Raw genomic sequence first — 17,029 nt, forward strand, 5'->3', positions numbered from 1 at the left:
AGCGATGGGCAATACTTCCAATAGTACATTTGGAACCATTTTCTTGCAAAAGAATTGCTTTCCAATCTGTAAAATATCTTTACTTTTACGTTAGAATTAATTTTTAAAAGCCCATGGATCCATGTTTCCAAACAGGGATCACATTGTCTTACTAGCACTTAGCAATTTATTGGAAATTATCAACATTTTGGGGCTAAGTGACATTTTGACTTCAGAAAAAGCACAATAGGTCGCGTTGCAATCCCCATCTATTTATCTTATCTTAATATTAATCCATAGCAAAATTAATTACTGCATACTCAAGACTGATTTCATACCTTTTTATACAATGGAAAAGTCAACCAAATAGTCTGAAGTCATTATACATATTAGAGATATGAGGTTGGCTGCGGTTATAACGAAAATAATTACATATAAATTAAATATGAGAGTTGGTGTAATTCGTGGACCGATTTCACAAATTTTCAGCATTAAAACAGCATACTATTTCTATTATATTTTTACGTTAAACCAATAGAAAGTTTAAAACTATGTGAGGTTTATGGGAGCTGGGAGAAGTTTTGACCCGATTTTACTAATTTTTGACAAAAAATGCAAATTTTGTATAAAGAAAAGATTCTCTTTGAATTTCAATAATATATCACACAAATCAAGCCATAGTTTCGGAAAAAGGTTTGTCATACGCACTGGCGTCCACGTATTCGATATCTGGCGGCTTCAAAAATTATATTTCGATTTCAACAGTTTTTAGTCGTGACTTATGGCCATTCTTTATGATAAATAATGTTTTGTAACAAATTTGGTTCAAATTAATCGAGTAATTCCTGAGATATAGGATTTCATTTTAATGGAGGTGATAAAGAGGGCATTGTCATATTCCTATGAAGCCCTTTTGAACCAACTTAGCTTGCGCGCTAGTATGTCACATATATGTATATGACGATATTAGATTTTTGCTGGTTTTCAATATAACGTTAAATGGGGATGGGCCACGCTCGTTAAAAAGATTTAAATCACAGATGCCTTACCATACTTTTCGATAGCCTTTACTACATTACAGATTTGTATATAACGTTGCCGAACCCACATTTAAAGAAACAAGCAAGTCTTGCTAAAAAGGATCTTTCCTTGGTAGAAAATTCCAATAAACCGACTTTTGGAAGGATATCTAAATATGCACGATTCTTTATTAGTTCGCTTGTAGCAGCGAGGAAAAGCATCAGTACTGATTACAATTGTACAAGGTGCGTTCCAAAGTAAACAGGACTTAAAAAAAAAAGAACAAATGGTTTTTTCGGCAAAATCACTTTATTTTATTCAAAATAGTTTCCTTCTGCTTCCATACAGCTTTTTGCACGGTCCAAAAGCATGTCGAACGAGTGCCAGTTTGCCGGTGCAAGCCTTTTGAATGGCCTCTACGTCTGCATAATGCTTTCCTTTCATGGGCAAATGCATTTTTCCGAAAAGGAAGAAGTCGCACGGTGTCTTTCAGGTGAATACGGAGAGTGGTTAATGGTTAAAATGTGATTTTTGGTCAAATAGTCGGTCACAAGCATCGATCGATGAGACGGATTCTGAGCAATTTTTGGTCGGCAGTCAATTTTACTTTGTAAAGCACCGTGTATGTGAAAATTGGTATGTACCTACATGTATAGCCCTACCAAGAGCACCCTCACTGACCAAATACCCTTCTCGCTTCAAAAGGTTTTGAATGCGATAAATACCCATAAACACGCAGTTGATTACTTGGCTTGATTTAATTGTTGTTGTAATTGTGTTTTGCAACAACTGGCATATAATGGCCACATTTAATCGTGACGACTTAAACACCAACACACCAACACATGCACTTCATCACTCGTGCGATTTATTGAAGCGCATGCGATTTTGCCATCCATTCAATCAATTCCTTATGTAATTTATGCTTGTTCGACATAAACATTTATTAGCAATAAATAATAATTCATGGATTTTAGCGCCACTAACAATGAATTGACACGCAATCTTATGGTTTATTAAAATTGAACGGCTGCGAAATGTCGCTTTGTACGAGGCGATGATCTACGGACTAAATGAAAAATGAAATGGAAAGAAATCTTTGAGTATAATGTAAGTAACGGATGTTATAAGTTTTTGAAATTATAGGAAAAAATTTAAATTTTATTTATTTATTTATGATCTGTAAATAAATTGACAGACAGACTAGGAAACGAAGGAAACTGGCTGCTTAGGCCTTCGTTTCAGAGAAATTTTAATTTTTGCGCTGTGACATTAAATAATTGTGCGCTTAATGGTGGTTTTGCAAGTATTAAAGGATCTCATTGTTGAAATGTCGGAAGTTTCGTAGTTGTAGAATCAACTGATGGCATCCAATCACTTTTAGTAGTGAACGCGTACGTTGACTTTATGAGTAGAAATCACAGGAAAACATGGCTTCGTGTGACTTTTTTCTTTTTCCGAAAATAAAGAGAAACTTAAATTTCAATTTTACTGAAAATTGCTGAGGTGCATAATATCGAATGGGGACTATTTTGAAGGCAGTAACATCGTTAAGAGGTTAGTAGGGTAATCTGGCCTGTTTTATTGACATTTTTTTATAGAAATTTTTATTCTACAATAAAATTTTTTTCAGATACGAGTATCATGAGGTATATAGTGGAGTGTATAAACAAAATTTTTTGGGAATTATTTGATGACATCTGTCGGAGAAATGGCTGGGTGAATTAGATACATTTTTACACTGGCGAACACGATTTTTCATGTTTGAATCATCTGAAACACAAAAACCCAATTTATTCTTAAAAAATACATGAATGGTTATCGTCCCTACTAGAATCATGAAAAAATGTTGATTAATAAAAAAAGTAATTCACGTTTTTTTTCTAATTTTTCCCCGTCTTTTTTTACATAAATTGTGTCATAACATTGTCAATAAATTATAAAAAATTATGATTTTGAATGGGGACGATAGCCAAGCGTTTGATCATTAAAAAAAATTAAATCGGTTGAATAATTCCGCCTGAATCATGTCCGCCAGTTTAAAAAAGTGTGTGTTTGAGAAAAACGCGTTTAAAGTTTGAGGTGTGCACTCCGAGCGCTAATGCGCCAGTCTCGAAGTGCTGAAGAAAGCCATTGGCTGTGAGTGGGCCAAAATACCGGCAAGTCACACTCGGGCAGCTTGCGATTCGTTTTTTGACAGTCTCAAGGCCATAGTTAAGGCAAAAGGTGGTCATATCGAGCAAAAGTGAATTGGTCCTGAATTTATTATTATTTTCACACATTTTGTACTTTAAAATGAATAAAAATAATTTTCCAATACGATTCAAGTGCCGGACCTTATAGTTCTATACATTCAAGGTCCATCCTCGAATATAATACCATCGAATACAAAATTAAAAAATCACAATTATGAACCATAAATTTTAAACTTAAAAGTTCACTGTCAATTTTGTAAAAAAAAATGAGTTAATCACGCTTTATCCGTACTGCGCTTGATACAAAAGTAAATTTCAAGCAAAACATGTCACACATATATCGTACCAACATATATGTACGTCACATGTATAAAACCCTATGAAAAAAGTCGTGCACTTAGTGATAAAAAGTATTTTCGCCAATTACAGCTGTTCGACTCGTAAAAGCCAGAGTTATGCACTTTAAGACGACAGCCATAACGCTGGCGTTATGACGTTAAGCAATTTTTTTATGGCCAATAAAAGACATATGTAACTATCTACATATAAACACACATAGACATGTACATATGCTTTAGTAAATGCGTCCGAGTGATTGAAAGCATATTTTTATGCGAAAAATTGTGAGATTACGCAACATAAATGTTTTGGTGCCTGGTTTCCTGGCGCATATGCATATCCCGTTATTCGCTTGTCTGTTGGCAATTCAGTCTAATAGTCTCATATTTGACTTTAGTAACCATAACAGTAACAACAATTTATATAGCGCACTTCATTGCAATGAAATTATATGCTTTTACGAAAATGTAGCTCATTTAAGCTTCATTATTTGTATTTTATTATGCTCAGGCAAGTGAGAAATTACACACGCTTACATACATATAAATGTGTGCTTGATGAAAGTGGGTGCAAATTGTCTGCTGGCATTTTAATTCATTAATCTTTTATACTAGAAATATTTATATGAATACTTAAATATATAAATATATGTATGTATTTGTTTACTTGGAGCTTTATACACATTTATATATTCTGATAGAAAATTTCTGCTTAAAAATCATATTGCAGAAATTTCAACCAAAACAAATGGCGAAAACCCCATTAAATAACCCAATAAAAAATAAAAAAAATTGCTATTAAATATTAACGTTTTCTTATATTTAAGATATTGAGGATTTTATTTAGTATAGTTAGAATGCTTTCATTTTTGAAACATTCACCGTTTTGTTCGATAACTTATTAATATTTTGTAGGTAGTTACATAATGTCAATGTCTCATAGAAAACATGTTCGCTATTGGCTAATGACTGGGATAGTTGATTTTCATAAGCTTTTCCTGACACTAATCATTCACCTTAGACAATATAAGTAGTAATAACTTGATGGCAGGTCTTAACGTGTAAATACCGTTGTGTAAGGCCTCACGCATTTCATCATGAAAAAGACTTACGCCCATTGACTTACTGAGCGTACTATTCGCAAAACCATCACCCATCATCTTGAGACCCAGCATTAATTATTAAATAATATTCGACCAAATAGTCCGAACGTCCAGCACACAGTGAAGAAAATATAACAACCCTAGCTGGGAGTGTGCACGAAGACCATGGAGAGTCGATTCGGCGTCGTTCGCAGCAACTCAGACAAACTTATAGAACGACTTGTCGCGTTTTACGTCGAGATCTTAAATTGAAAGCATACAAAAGACAGCTTGTGAAAGAACTGAAAACGCTCGACATTCCCAAGCGACATCGATTCGCACCATGGGCTTTTGAAAAGTTCCAAGAAGATCCGACGTTTTCGAGCAAAATTTTGTTCAACGATGAGGCCCATTTATGCGCAAATGGGTGTGTAAAGAAGCAAAGTTGTCACGGCGCCACTTCCCGAACACCGCATCAATTAATAGATTTATTGAGAGAAGACTTCGGTGAACAGATTATTTCAGATTATTCAGGCCATGGAGCAAAAATTCACGCGTGACAATCGAAATGCTCGAACGAGTCACCAAAAATTGGACCCAATGATGAAAAAAATAAATTTTTTGTTTTAATAGAATATTTCTGCTTGAAGAAAAAAAAGTACAGTTGAAGCAGAAACTAGGCTTAAGGTGAGTTTTGACTGTTTTTCGAAAATAAAGTATCATGAATTATTTTGTTTAAACCCATCAAAACAATTATTGATAAAATGAGCAACGAAGATGAAGACAAAAGAGGTTGTTAGCGAAGAAAACATCAAGAAAGGCCAAACAATATTTTGGAAGACCGTAAAGTGAAATTGTTCGAGATAGCAGGCACTATAAAGATATCAACTGAATGTGTTCATCGTATCATTCACGAATATTTGGGTAGCCTATAGCAAGGTGGGTGCCGCACGAGCTTACGTTTGTTCAAAACCAGCGATGAATTGATGACTCACAGCAGTGTTTGAAGATGTTCAAGCATAACAAATCCGAGTTTTTGCTTAAATATGTAACGCTGGCAAGGGCGTAGCGTCTGCATTTTTCGATGCGCATGGAATAACTTTTATTGGCTACCTTGAAAAAGGCAGGTCCTCAACAACGACTAATACAAAGTCGCCGTTTGAAGGACGAAATCATTGAAAAACGGACGCATTTGAAAGAAAAGTAAGTGCGGTTTCACCAAAAGAATGCACCATGTCACAAGTCAGTGAAAACAATGGGCTTTGAATTGGTTCCGTAGCAACCGTATTCTCCACATCTGGGTGCCAGATTTCCTGTTCTTAGATCTCAAAAGAATGCTCAGTGGGAAATAATTTTCGTCGAATGAAGAGGTGATCGTCGAAAACGAGGTCTACTTTGTAGCAAAGAAGAAAGAGTTCTACAACTATTATACTCTGTAGCAACAGGTTGAAAGAGTATGAAAACTGTTTGGAAAAGTTCAACGGTCTCAACGAGTATAATCAGTGCATCACCCTTGAAGGGAGGGATATTGAATAAAAACAAACGAATTTTCTCAAGAGGACTGCGGAGATTTTGTCTGTTATTTAGACTTCCCAAGACCTCCTGAATAGGAAGTTTAATTATACTTTTCTATAACAAGTGCAAATAATTAAAGTGATGTGCCTATAAAGGCTATCTGGTTCCTAAAATTCAATAAAATTGCTTAAAAATTCGTGTTTATTTGAATGATTCGCTACCTTAAATATTATTAGGAAACTCGCAAGCTGTCATAATGCGTCGTGACCATAGGATCATAAAATCGTAAATTTTTAAACTTGTTTAAAAAAATTGTTGTTGGATTACATACACAAATGAGTTAACTTTATGAGATTATATGAAACCCTTATATATATTTTTTGTAGAGATCTGTGGTACGCTCTAGGTCTAACTTCATACCTTTTGTAACCTGTTCGATGATATATTTGAGCTTCGGCAGCATTTAAAATACTGAAGAAAATATTATTAGAATTTTTTCTTTATCCAAAAAAATTTTTTTTTGAACAAAGTGATTAATTAAAAAAAATATATAAATATATTTTACAATAATTATTAAGACTTGACCAAATTTCAAAAAAAAAATAGCCAAAAACAAATAAAAAAATTTATAAAAATCTAAGGAGAGTTAATAAGTCACTTAAAAATTATGCTTTTAATATCATAAATTCCTTTGTTTGTATACCGTTGCGGCAAAAACAAAACTGTCAAAAAGCAAAACTCAATAAAAACTCATACACACATACGTGCACACATACAACGCACGCATACACCTTCACACAAACAAAAATATTTGAATATTCATTTTCATGCCACATAGTATTTTTGATCATATGATTTTTATAGTAAAAAATACTATATTTAAATTCCACTCGGATGCCATCGTCTCACGTAACCCACATACAAAAATAAACAACAACAACAACAACAACAACAACAGCAAAGACAACGACGATATAAATTAAAGAGGAGGGGCAGATATAAAAAAAACGTGCCACGTCAATGAAATCAGAAAAGAAATTTCTAAATTAAATTTCGCGCAGATAAGCAAAGAACAGGGTGGGGAAAAAGAAACAAAGAACGACATATAATAAAATGAAAAGAATAAATTTTCCAAGTGAAGCGCAGCAAAGTGGCAGAGTGTCAAGAAAGAACGCCAATATATCTATCTACATATAACTACATGCATATGTATATAGTATATATGTATATGCGTGGGCAACGGTGAAGAGATACACAACAACAACAACGACAACTAGAGCGGAGAAAAACAATATATATTTTTAAATGTATCAATATATATTTTAAAATGACAAAGTGGAGGAGTGTCCATAAAAACAACAGTCCCCCAATGACAACCAACAAAAATTACAAGAAAGCCAGTGTGTGGTATGAGTGAGGTGAACTCAAGAGAAGAAGAAAGAGAGACGAAGCAATTTTATTAACACACACACACACACACATGGGTCATCAGATATGTCACCTGTGTGAACATATACATATATAGTGAAAGTACCAAGGTGCACTCATCGTCGTCAAACAAATAGGCTAATTCGACATGTCACTCACTCAAAGGGACGACGACAATGACTACAACAACAACGTGAACGACGACGACTAACAGCATCCGTCATTTGTAATTACTTTGTTGATGACAGTCGCTGATGACGTACTAATATGCAAGAGGGCGGTGGCTGAAAATCTTCAGTGACAGATATATAAAGTATGAGTAAACAAATAGTGGGTGGGAAAGAATGGCGCAAAAGTTTGTGTGTACAAATTTGTAATTTTATAATGCTTTATAGTCAGCGGGAATGCGTGAATAGCTGGTAGATACAGGGTGGTGACTGATAACAATTATGCAAATTTATAATGATTTGTTATTCGTATAGAAGAAACAAGAAAAAACGTTAACTTCGGCGGCACCGAAGCTAATATACCCTTCACAGTTGCATTTCTTTTAGTAACTATGTGTTCAGTTTGTATGGAACCTATATGCTATAATTATCCGATCTGAACAATTTTTTCGGAGATTATATTGTTGCCTTAGAAAATAATCTATACCAAATTTGGTGAAGATACATTGTCAAATGTGAAAGTTTTCCATACAAGAACTTGATTCCGATCGTTCAGTTTGTATGGTAGCTATATGCTACAATTAACCGATCTGACCACTTTCTACGGAGATTACATTGTTGCCTTAGAAAATAATCTATACCAAATTTGGTGAAGATACATTGTCAAATGTGAAAGTTTTCCATACAAGAACTTGATTCCGATCGTTCAGTTTATATGGTAGCTATATGTTATAGTGGTCCGATATCGGCCGTTCCGACAAATGAGCAGCTTCTTGAAGAGAAAATGACGTTTGCAAAATTTCAAAACGATATCTTAAAAACTGAGAGGCTAGTTCGTATATATACAGACAGACGGACGGACAGACGGACAGACAGACAGACGGTCATGGCTTAATCGACTCAGCTCAATATACTGATAATTTATATATATACTTTATAAGGTCTCCGACGCTTCTTTCTGGGTGTTACAAACATCGTGACAAACTTAATATACCCTGTTCAGGGTATAACAAGGCAGAAACTACAAATTAAATCAATTGAAGGAAAAACTCAAACTTGTCTGGTCAAGTTTGAGACGAAATGTTTCACTTAAACTTCATTTATTTCATTACACTGTGGAACATTTTTGGGATTATTGTCTGGGGGGTGAGAAATTCCAAGTCAGGGTGATGGTACCAGGTCAGTATAGTAAAACCCTCAAAAAATTTAAAAGGTCATAAAAAAAACTGACACATACGAACGCCAAACCCTTTGAGGGTTTTACTTTACGGACCTAGTACCATCACCCTGACTTGAAATTTCTCACCCCCCAGATTAGCTGTTGTACTGTGTTATCAAAACGTGACATAAAACAAGAAAACGAAGGCTTCAGCTACACCGAAACCATAATACCCTTCACTGGAAACATTTTTACGGAGATTATAGCGTTCTCTTAGACAATAATCTTTACTAATATTAGTGAAAATATTTTCTCAAGTAAAAAAGGTTGCCACATTCTGGCTTGATTTTCATCGATCAGTGTGTTTGCACCTATATCCTATAGTGACCCGATATAAGTTCCGACAAATGTACAGCTTCTTGGAGGGAGAAGAAAATGTGCAACATTCAAAGCCAGTAACTTAAAAACTGAAGGATCGCGTATATAATCATGCAGACAGATAAGGTCTGAGAAGTTTTCTTCTGGATGTTACAAACTTTGTGGCAAACTTAGTAGACCCTGTTCATATAAACTTATTAAAAACCAAAAACTTCATACTTCAAGCTTGATGTGTTTTCATTGTTTCATGGAAACCAAGATCTTTATGTATCTACCTAAATGTCAACCAAGATATACAACATTTGCCTTATAAAAGATGTCCATTTCGAGGTTCTCCACTTGTTTAAAGAAAAAACACAGAAACTTCAAATTTATGGGCGAATGTTTATTATCATTCGAAAGAACATTATTTGGCTTTATTTTTTGATGACTATCTCTTTCAAATGTTTGCCACGACTAGGTCTCAGATGACCCATTCATTGAGTCCAATTTTCGGTGACCCGTTCGAGCATTTAAACTGGTAACTGGCGCATGACACGCATGATATTTTGTTCCAAGGTCTGAATCTAAGCAGGATTATCTGCATAGACTGCAGACTTTACATATTCCCATAGCAGAAAGGTAAACAGTGTGATATTCCATGATCTTGAAGGCCAATCGACCGCTTCAAGACGTGAAATTATCTGCTCACCCAAGTGTTCTCTCAATAAATTCATTAATTCGTGCGATGTGTGGGAAGTGGTACCGTCTTGTTGAAACCAAAAATTACCGATCACAAACTTTAATTTCAGGCATCAAACAGTTGTTATCATGGCGCGATAACGGTCGCCATTTACGGTAAGATTTTACGGGCACCATTTTTGAATAAATATGAACCGATGATTCTACCGGCTCACAAATCGTTATTTTCTCTGAATGAAATTGCAGCTCTTGAATATCTTCAGGTTTGCTCTTCGTCACGACAACAAAACAGCAAAAAAAGCCACAAAAGCGCACACAATAAAACACCTGGATTAAAAATCGGTTAATGTTACTGTTCACAAACAAGTCCTTTATTGATTAGAGCTACGCTAGCACGACAAGGTTATATAATCGCAAATTCGGATAAAAAAATGCCTTTGAGAAATAAGAAGCTTTTAAAATATCACCATTTTATAGTTAAAAGTTCATAAAAATGGTATTAATGAATTTTATTAATTTTAAAGCTAAATTATTCTCTAAGGTGAGCTGCCATCATTAAATATTTCATTATTCCTCATTAATAACCCCAACTCTTTTTTTGAAAAGCCACAAAAAACACAAAATTGTTACCCAGCGCCACCTAGTGTTAGCTTTAGTAAAATAAATAATTTTGCGTATGATGTCATAACTTCCAAAAATAATGCCGCTATTTTTATGGAAATTTCAACAAATTTCAAATCAATAGGCTGAAGGTATTTGCGAAATTTTATTTTGATTGAAGTAAGCGTTTAATACATTTTGTCCAGTTGAACAACTAGTTTGTAACCAAGCAGTTTTTCCAAGTGCCGTTATTAATAATATATGTATATGTTTTAAACAGTGCAGTAAGTACTTTGTAAAATTTCAAAGAACTAGTTTGGAACTAGTTTTGTAACTAGTGTGTAGCATGCATTTTTTAAGTAGCATACCTAGTTACAAATATGTTTTACACAATTAATTACCTAATTTTTATAATATGTAGTAACTAGTTCGTAACTACTTACTAACCACTTAGGTAACTAGTATGTAAAATGCAGTCTTTTTTTCAAGTTGCTTAACTAGTTACAATTAATTACGGACTTTTTAAAAATGTTCGTAACTAGTACGTAACCAGTTCAGTAACTAGTACTTCGTATAAGCTAGCCGACCACTCACTTGCACCACACTCACCAACTCACAACTAATGTATAATAATATATGTACAGCATACCAACACAGGCAACGGGTTTTTATAACATAAAGTCAACTGCACAAATTGAAAGCATAGCATTAGGCGGCTTAACGTCAATAATGACAATGTTGACAATTTTAATTGAGTACGCGAAACGGTGTTGGCATAGCTGCTGGCATAATGCCAACAAATGACGCTGTCATCTCTATGTAGCATGTTGTTGGTATTCCTTGGAGCATCCGTAAACAAGCACTAATACAATTGACAAGTAAAAGCGCATGTGTGTGTACTGCTGCTGCTTTAATGGAAACGAACATAAGAAAATGGGTGTGTAAGGATGGCTGTATGTGTATGTGTGTGTATGTGTTGGCTGTGTCTCATTTCCCTTTGGTCATTAGCAATGCATACTTTGTGGCTGTTTTGAGTGACACTGCAGCTGCGGACTGGCTGCCTACTTGCCTTCCGGTGTGTCACTGACTAACAAACCACACACATACATACATGTGTGTGTTTGTAGTTGCAGGGGACACTTGCCAACGTCACTTATTGACAGTGCGGCGCCAATAGCGTCAACATTTCACATTTGTCACAATTCTCGACTCGCTTACTTCATTTTCTGTGCATTTGTTTGCGTATATGTGTGTGTGTGTGTGTGTGTGACAGAGTCAAGAGGCAAACTTCAATTACCAGCTTAGCTGATGCCTTACTTGGCCACTCAACTCAACGCAACTCAACTCGACTCGACTATGTTCAACACTTTTGACACACTGTAATTTGCCGCAATTACTTGCGGCGTGATAAATGATGTGACAAGCAGCTGTCACTAGGTTAGTTGCTTGTTATGTCTCCATTTGTTTATATGTATGTGTGTAGTGTATAATTTTCATTTTGTAGACTTTCGCCTTCCTTTACTTCTGGATGTATATTTGCCAGCTTCATTTGTTGGCCTTTAATAAGTTGGTCATAAATCAGTGAATACTTTCAGTGAAATTATCTCACTCGCATTTGTCTTTACGCATCTGTATCTGCTGTCTTGTTAGTTCTAATAAAAAAAACTTCTGTTTTTTCTTTGCATATTTACAGGCACAATGACCGCCACATCACATAAATGGGACAAACTGTCGCCGCGCGAGTTTCAACAGCTGCAGGAATTGGCATCATGTAAGTGAATAATTTAGTTGACTTTGGTATACATATGTATTGGACATATTGCTAACACTTTTAATACTATACATTTTGAACTTTTATTACAAATATATTGTACATATATTGTGACAAAAAAGTACCCGGAAGTTGTAAATAAAACGCAAAATATTTAATAATTCATCAATATTTCATTGAGCCACTTTTAATAAGCACTTTTTGGGATAACCTTAAGCTCCTTCAGCAAATTTTGTTGCATCTTTTCGATCGAATGAAAATAAGAAACGATCACACGAAGCCAAATCTGGTGAATACGGTGGTTGATCAATGGTATTCATTGCATTCTTGGCTTTGAATCCGATCACAATCCTACTCTCTTTGAAGAAAAAACTCAGCTTTATCAGGACAAGTCGAGCAAGAACGCGTTTCGTATCCAAAATATCCATCAAAATCATTCGAATAGACTCGCAATAAATGTAGTTCTCTCTAAAACTTGCCGGACAATTTTCAAGCAGCATATCCTCCACTTTTTTAATATCGAACTTTGTCCTGAACGAGGCATGTCTTCAACGATCTATCGACCGTCTTTGAAGTCTTTGTATCACTCGTAGGCTTGTGCTTTTGATAAAATTGCGGCCACGTGTAGATAGTACATGCTCAAATTAAGAGTTTGGTCTTAGTTCTTTGTCGATAATCACCTCTAAGACTCAGAAAACAACTAGCAAAACCTTCACCGGCAGTTTGAGCTTGGCCATCATTTGTGCCAGATCACAGTGATTTGACCACGGCCATCTTAAGTTGACGTTGTTGTATGTTTCTCACATTTCATCAAAAGAAACCATCGTTTTGAGGACTGGATTGATTCTATTGCGATTCAGCAGCCAGTCGCGGATGGAAATCCAGCTTTGAGTTTTTAATTTTTTATTTTTTTTGTTACCTCATGTGACACCCAACCAGCTTCTTCTTGTAACCAGCCTTATGCTAATGGTTGCTAAGCAATCGGAGCAATGGTAGAACAATTTCAATATTTTCAATAATTGGCGTTCCAGAGCGTGATAGATGCATCATCAAATTTCCGGAACGGAATCGATGAGATAAAAATTGCTCGTGATTGGCTGTTACAGTACCATGACTTCAAACATTATTCGAATTTTCAGTCGCTTGTGTTGCGTTTAGTTTTATCGAAAAAAAACTTTAAAACATGACGTATTTTCACTTTGCTGGTGTCTATATTTGACAAAGTCTTGCGGTATTTTTATTGAATTTTTTTTATTGAAATTGAAATGAATTTTTGGTGACTCATGCCCAGCTCTTGACCGATGTTACGGCTGTTACTATGCCGGTCTCTTTCGACCAAGTCAGCGATTTTATCGCAATTTTCGACGACAGGCCTTCCGGAGCATGGCGCAACTTCGACCACCTCTACACCAGAACGAAAACGTTGAAACCATCGTTGTGCGGTGGAAATAGAAACTGTATCGGGTCCATAAACTGCACAAATTTTATTGGCGGCTTGAGATGCATTTTTGCCTTTATCGTAGTACTGTAAAATATGCCGTATTTTCTCTTTCTAACTCACGAACGACTTAAAAGAAACGACAATCAATCAAACACGTGTTAGCGCTGAGCTTTCCAAAAAGGTATAGCATGACCCGATGCGACGAATAAAACTAGAACTACGCGCTTTCAGCGCCAATTAGCGAAAATACCGCAAGACTTTTTTGACAACCTTTTTTATGGGCTGTCAGGCTATTTTATTACTGGGAAAAGATGTTCACATAAAAACTATGGTACGATTTGGAATAGTTATAACTTAAGTAGGGTATATTGAGTTTGCCACAAAGTTTGTAGTACCCAGAAGGAGCCATCGCTTACCCTATAACATGTATATGTTTATAAATAATAAACGTGACGAGCAGTGTCCATCTATCTGTCTGTATATCATAAACGCGCCCTTTTACCCAAGTAGCTACTTATTTGTTATAACCGCCGATTTTTCAATTTGCTCACTATGTTTTTACTTTGTTATTCTATACTATTTTCTTTTAAGTCAGTTGTTCGTTCGATTCACTACTCTACAAATTTTGGCTAATTTAAGTTCTAGTTTTATTCCGAAGAATTTAAATTGCACATTAATCTGTTATTGGTCAAATGTAATTCGGTTGCACCGAAGCTAGAATAACCTTAACAAATAAAGAAGTTTCCTTACAACAACTTGATTTCGGTAGAATTTGTATGGGAGATACATATTGTATATGCAATAGTGGTTCCATCTCAACGATTTTGACAAATGAACAGCTTTTTGAAGAAAAAATTAAATGATGATGTTTCAAGTCGATATATAAGCTAGTAAGGAAGTGCTAATTTTGGCAGTAACCAAACATTTTATACTCTTGTCACTTGCGAAGGTGAAAAACCGGGAAGTAAAACCGATTATACACATACATATTATCAGGAAAAGAGTCTCATCGAATTTTAATTGTATACCCCATACATTGAGTGATATTTTCGGTCAAAAGTCAACTATAGATATTGAGGTCCACAAATTCGGTACCAAGGGACTTGAACATTTTTGTTTGAAAAATGTTTGATCATAGGTAGCATACTCTAAAGACGTTATTCGTGAAAAGTTGCATCCCGTTATATTAATTCATTCTTGGTTTGTATATCGGAAAGTTAAAGAATCATATGAAATTTAAAATTGTATTATATGGGAAGTAGGCGTGACTCTAGATCGATTTCACTCATTTTCACATTAAAACACAGAAATTTTAGTGGAATTCCACATACCAAATTTTTGTTGAAATCGATAGGGCGGGTCTCGAGATAAGTGAATCCCCCTAAAAGTGGGTGGTGCCACGCCCATCGTGCAATTTTGCTCCCGGCTCCACTAACAGCTTCTTATACCATCTTGGGATAAGATTTAATACCTCTGGAGTATTTCGTTATTGATTTTTCGCGCTTTTTGTAGTTTTTAACGGTATCGTTGTATGGTGAGTGAGGGGGGTTATCCTTCAATTTAATCCATCTTCATACTTTCGGTAGGTACATCCCATTAGCAAATTTGTTGTTGTGGCTTCAGTGGCTTATAAGTGGAGATATTAACTGTAGAATTATTAGGGCGCGGTCACTCCCACTTTTTCAAAATTTTTTGCCGATAGGTGCTCCTTGCCACTGAGATCCTCTGTGCCAAATTAGAGTTTTAAATCTTATTATAGTGCTTAATTATGGCACTTTATAATTATTCGGTTAATGGCGATTTGTGGGCGTGACAGTGGTCCGATTAGACTCATCTTCAAAGTTGAAAATTTTTTGCGCAGAAACATGTGTAATAAGTTTCATCAAGATATCTCAATTTTTACTCCAGTTAGAGCTTGCATGGACGGACGGACGGACGGATGCACGGACAGACCGACAGTCACCAGACACCATTCCCATGGAAGCAATCTACAACTTCATGACTCTCTCTTCCACTCTCTCTCTCTCTCTCTCTCTCTGATGTACTAGAAGTCAAACCATTAACCATTTGAAAACTAAAGTCCGAATTCTCACGAGATATTGAAGTACCTTTACCACAATGACGATTTTGTTACTATACCAGGTTGAACGGAACATAATAGCTTAAAGAAAACCTCAATTAAGTGTCCTGATTAATAGCTCCGTGAACTTATTGTCAAATAAATGAGCATACGAAAGGAAAAAAGAAACTACAAATTATAAAACTTTTAAAGTCCTGAAAGAATTCCTTCAAAGAACTTCTCCAGAATAAAATTTCATTGTTTTTCACAGACAAAGGAATCTTTTGCTTTCTAATTTTGTACTAATTTTCCTATAATGCCCATTACTCATGTCTCCATACTATATAAAAATGACGAGCCAAACAATTTATCCAATTAAAAGAAGCTATATTTAGCAAATCCGCGATATAACAACAACAACTATATATATGATATATTCTTAAAGACACCTCCGGCAATGATATTGTAGTCGCCTTAAGCATTGTCAAGCCGCAGTGAATCACAATGGCCAAGATGACGAGAAATAAAAAAAAAAACAAATAAAAGCGCAAAGAAAACAGCGCCTTGTCAGACACGAGCGAAGAAGCGTAGACGAAGCGCAATGGGCAAGCACAGCTGTTTGTGACAGTTATTGCAGCGCTGCAAGACATACAACGCACCTAATAACACCCACACACACACACACAGAGAGTGGATGTGTCGTACACCAAAGTGTCCTTGGGAGCATTGAGTAGCGCCTGGCAATAATAACAGTGGCAGTGCAAGCGAAAATAAATAAACAAAGCGCAAAGCAGAAAGGCAAGCAATGAAAATTTCATGCAACAGTGTGCATCACCTGCAACATGCGCGCCAATCGGTGGCAGGACTGTGGTGAGAGGAGCATTAACACTGTCTTGTTGACTCAGCGCCGTGCAGCGGGTGTGCGGTTGTGCCGCTGCGGCTACTACGGTAAACTTCCGCTAACTGTTGCCAACCAATAAAGCGCGCTGACGCCAATGCGCCTTAGTGTATGCTACAGGCGCAAGCCAACAGGTATTCGAAGTGCGCGTACAGTGCACTAACACACACACACAAACCCATAAATGAACTTCTGTGCTTTTGCACCATCAGGGTGTTAGAGTAAAGCACTCGGTCATGCTTTAAATGTCGTTGTGGCCGCTCGATTGCCGCCATCGCAGGAAATACTTAAATAAATATTCTATTGTTAAAGCTATCG

The 17,029-nt window shown here is 35.8% G+C and overlaps 1 protein-coding gene and 1 long non-coding RNA gene across 3 annotated transcripts in view; one reads left to right on the top strand and one right to left on the bottom strand.

Moving 5' to 3' along the window:
- LOC120771556 overlaps positions 1–17,029 on the bottom strand; it is a 104,276-nt gene that overhangs the window by 75,220 nt on the left and 12,027 nt on the right. The window lies entirely within an intron of this gene.
- LOC120771554 (diacylglycerol kinase 1) overlaps positions 1–17,029 on the top strand; it is a 195,647-nt gene that overhangs the window by 64,931 nt on the left and 113,687 nt on the right. For both annotated transcript variants that reach the window (XM_040099615.1, XM_040099616.1), the window contains exon 3: positions 12,236–12,313. In XM_040099615.1, the coding sequence (XP_039955549.1) occupies positions 12,241–12,313 (73 nt within the window). In that variant the 5' untranslated portion in view covers positions 12,236–12,240. The remainder of the gene's footprint in view (positions 1–12,235; positions 12,314–17,029) is intronic.

The sequence above is a fragment of the Bactrocera tryoni genome, chromosome 3 (assembly GCF_016617805.1).
Source record: "Bactrocera tryoni isolate S06 chromosome 3, CSIRO_BtryS06_freeze2, whole genome shotgun sequence".
NCBI lineage: Eukaryota > Metazoa > Arthropoda > Insecta > Diptera > Tephritidae > Bactrocera > Bactrocera tryoni.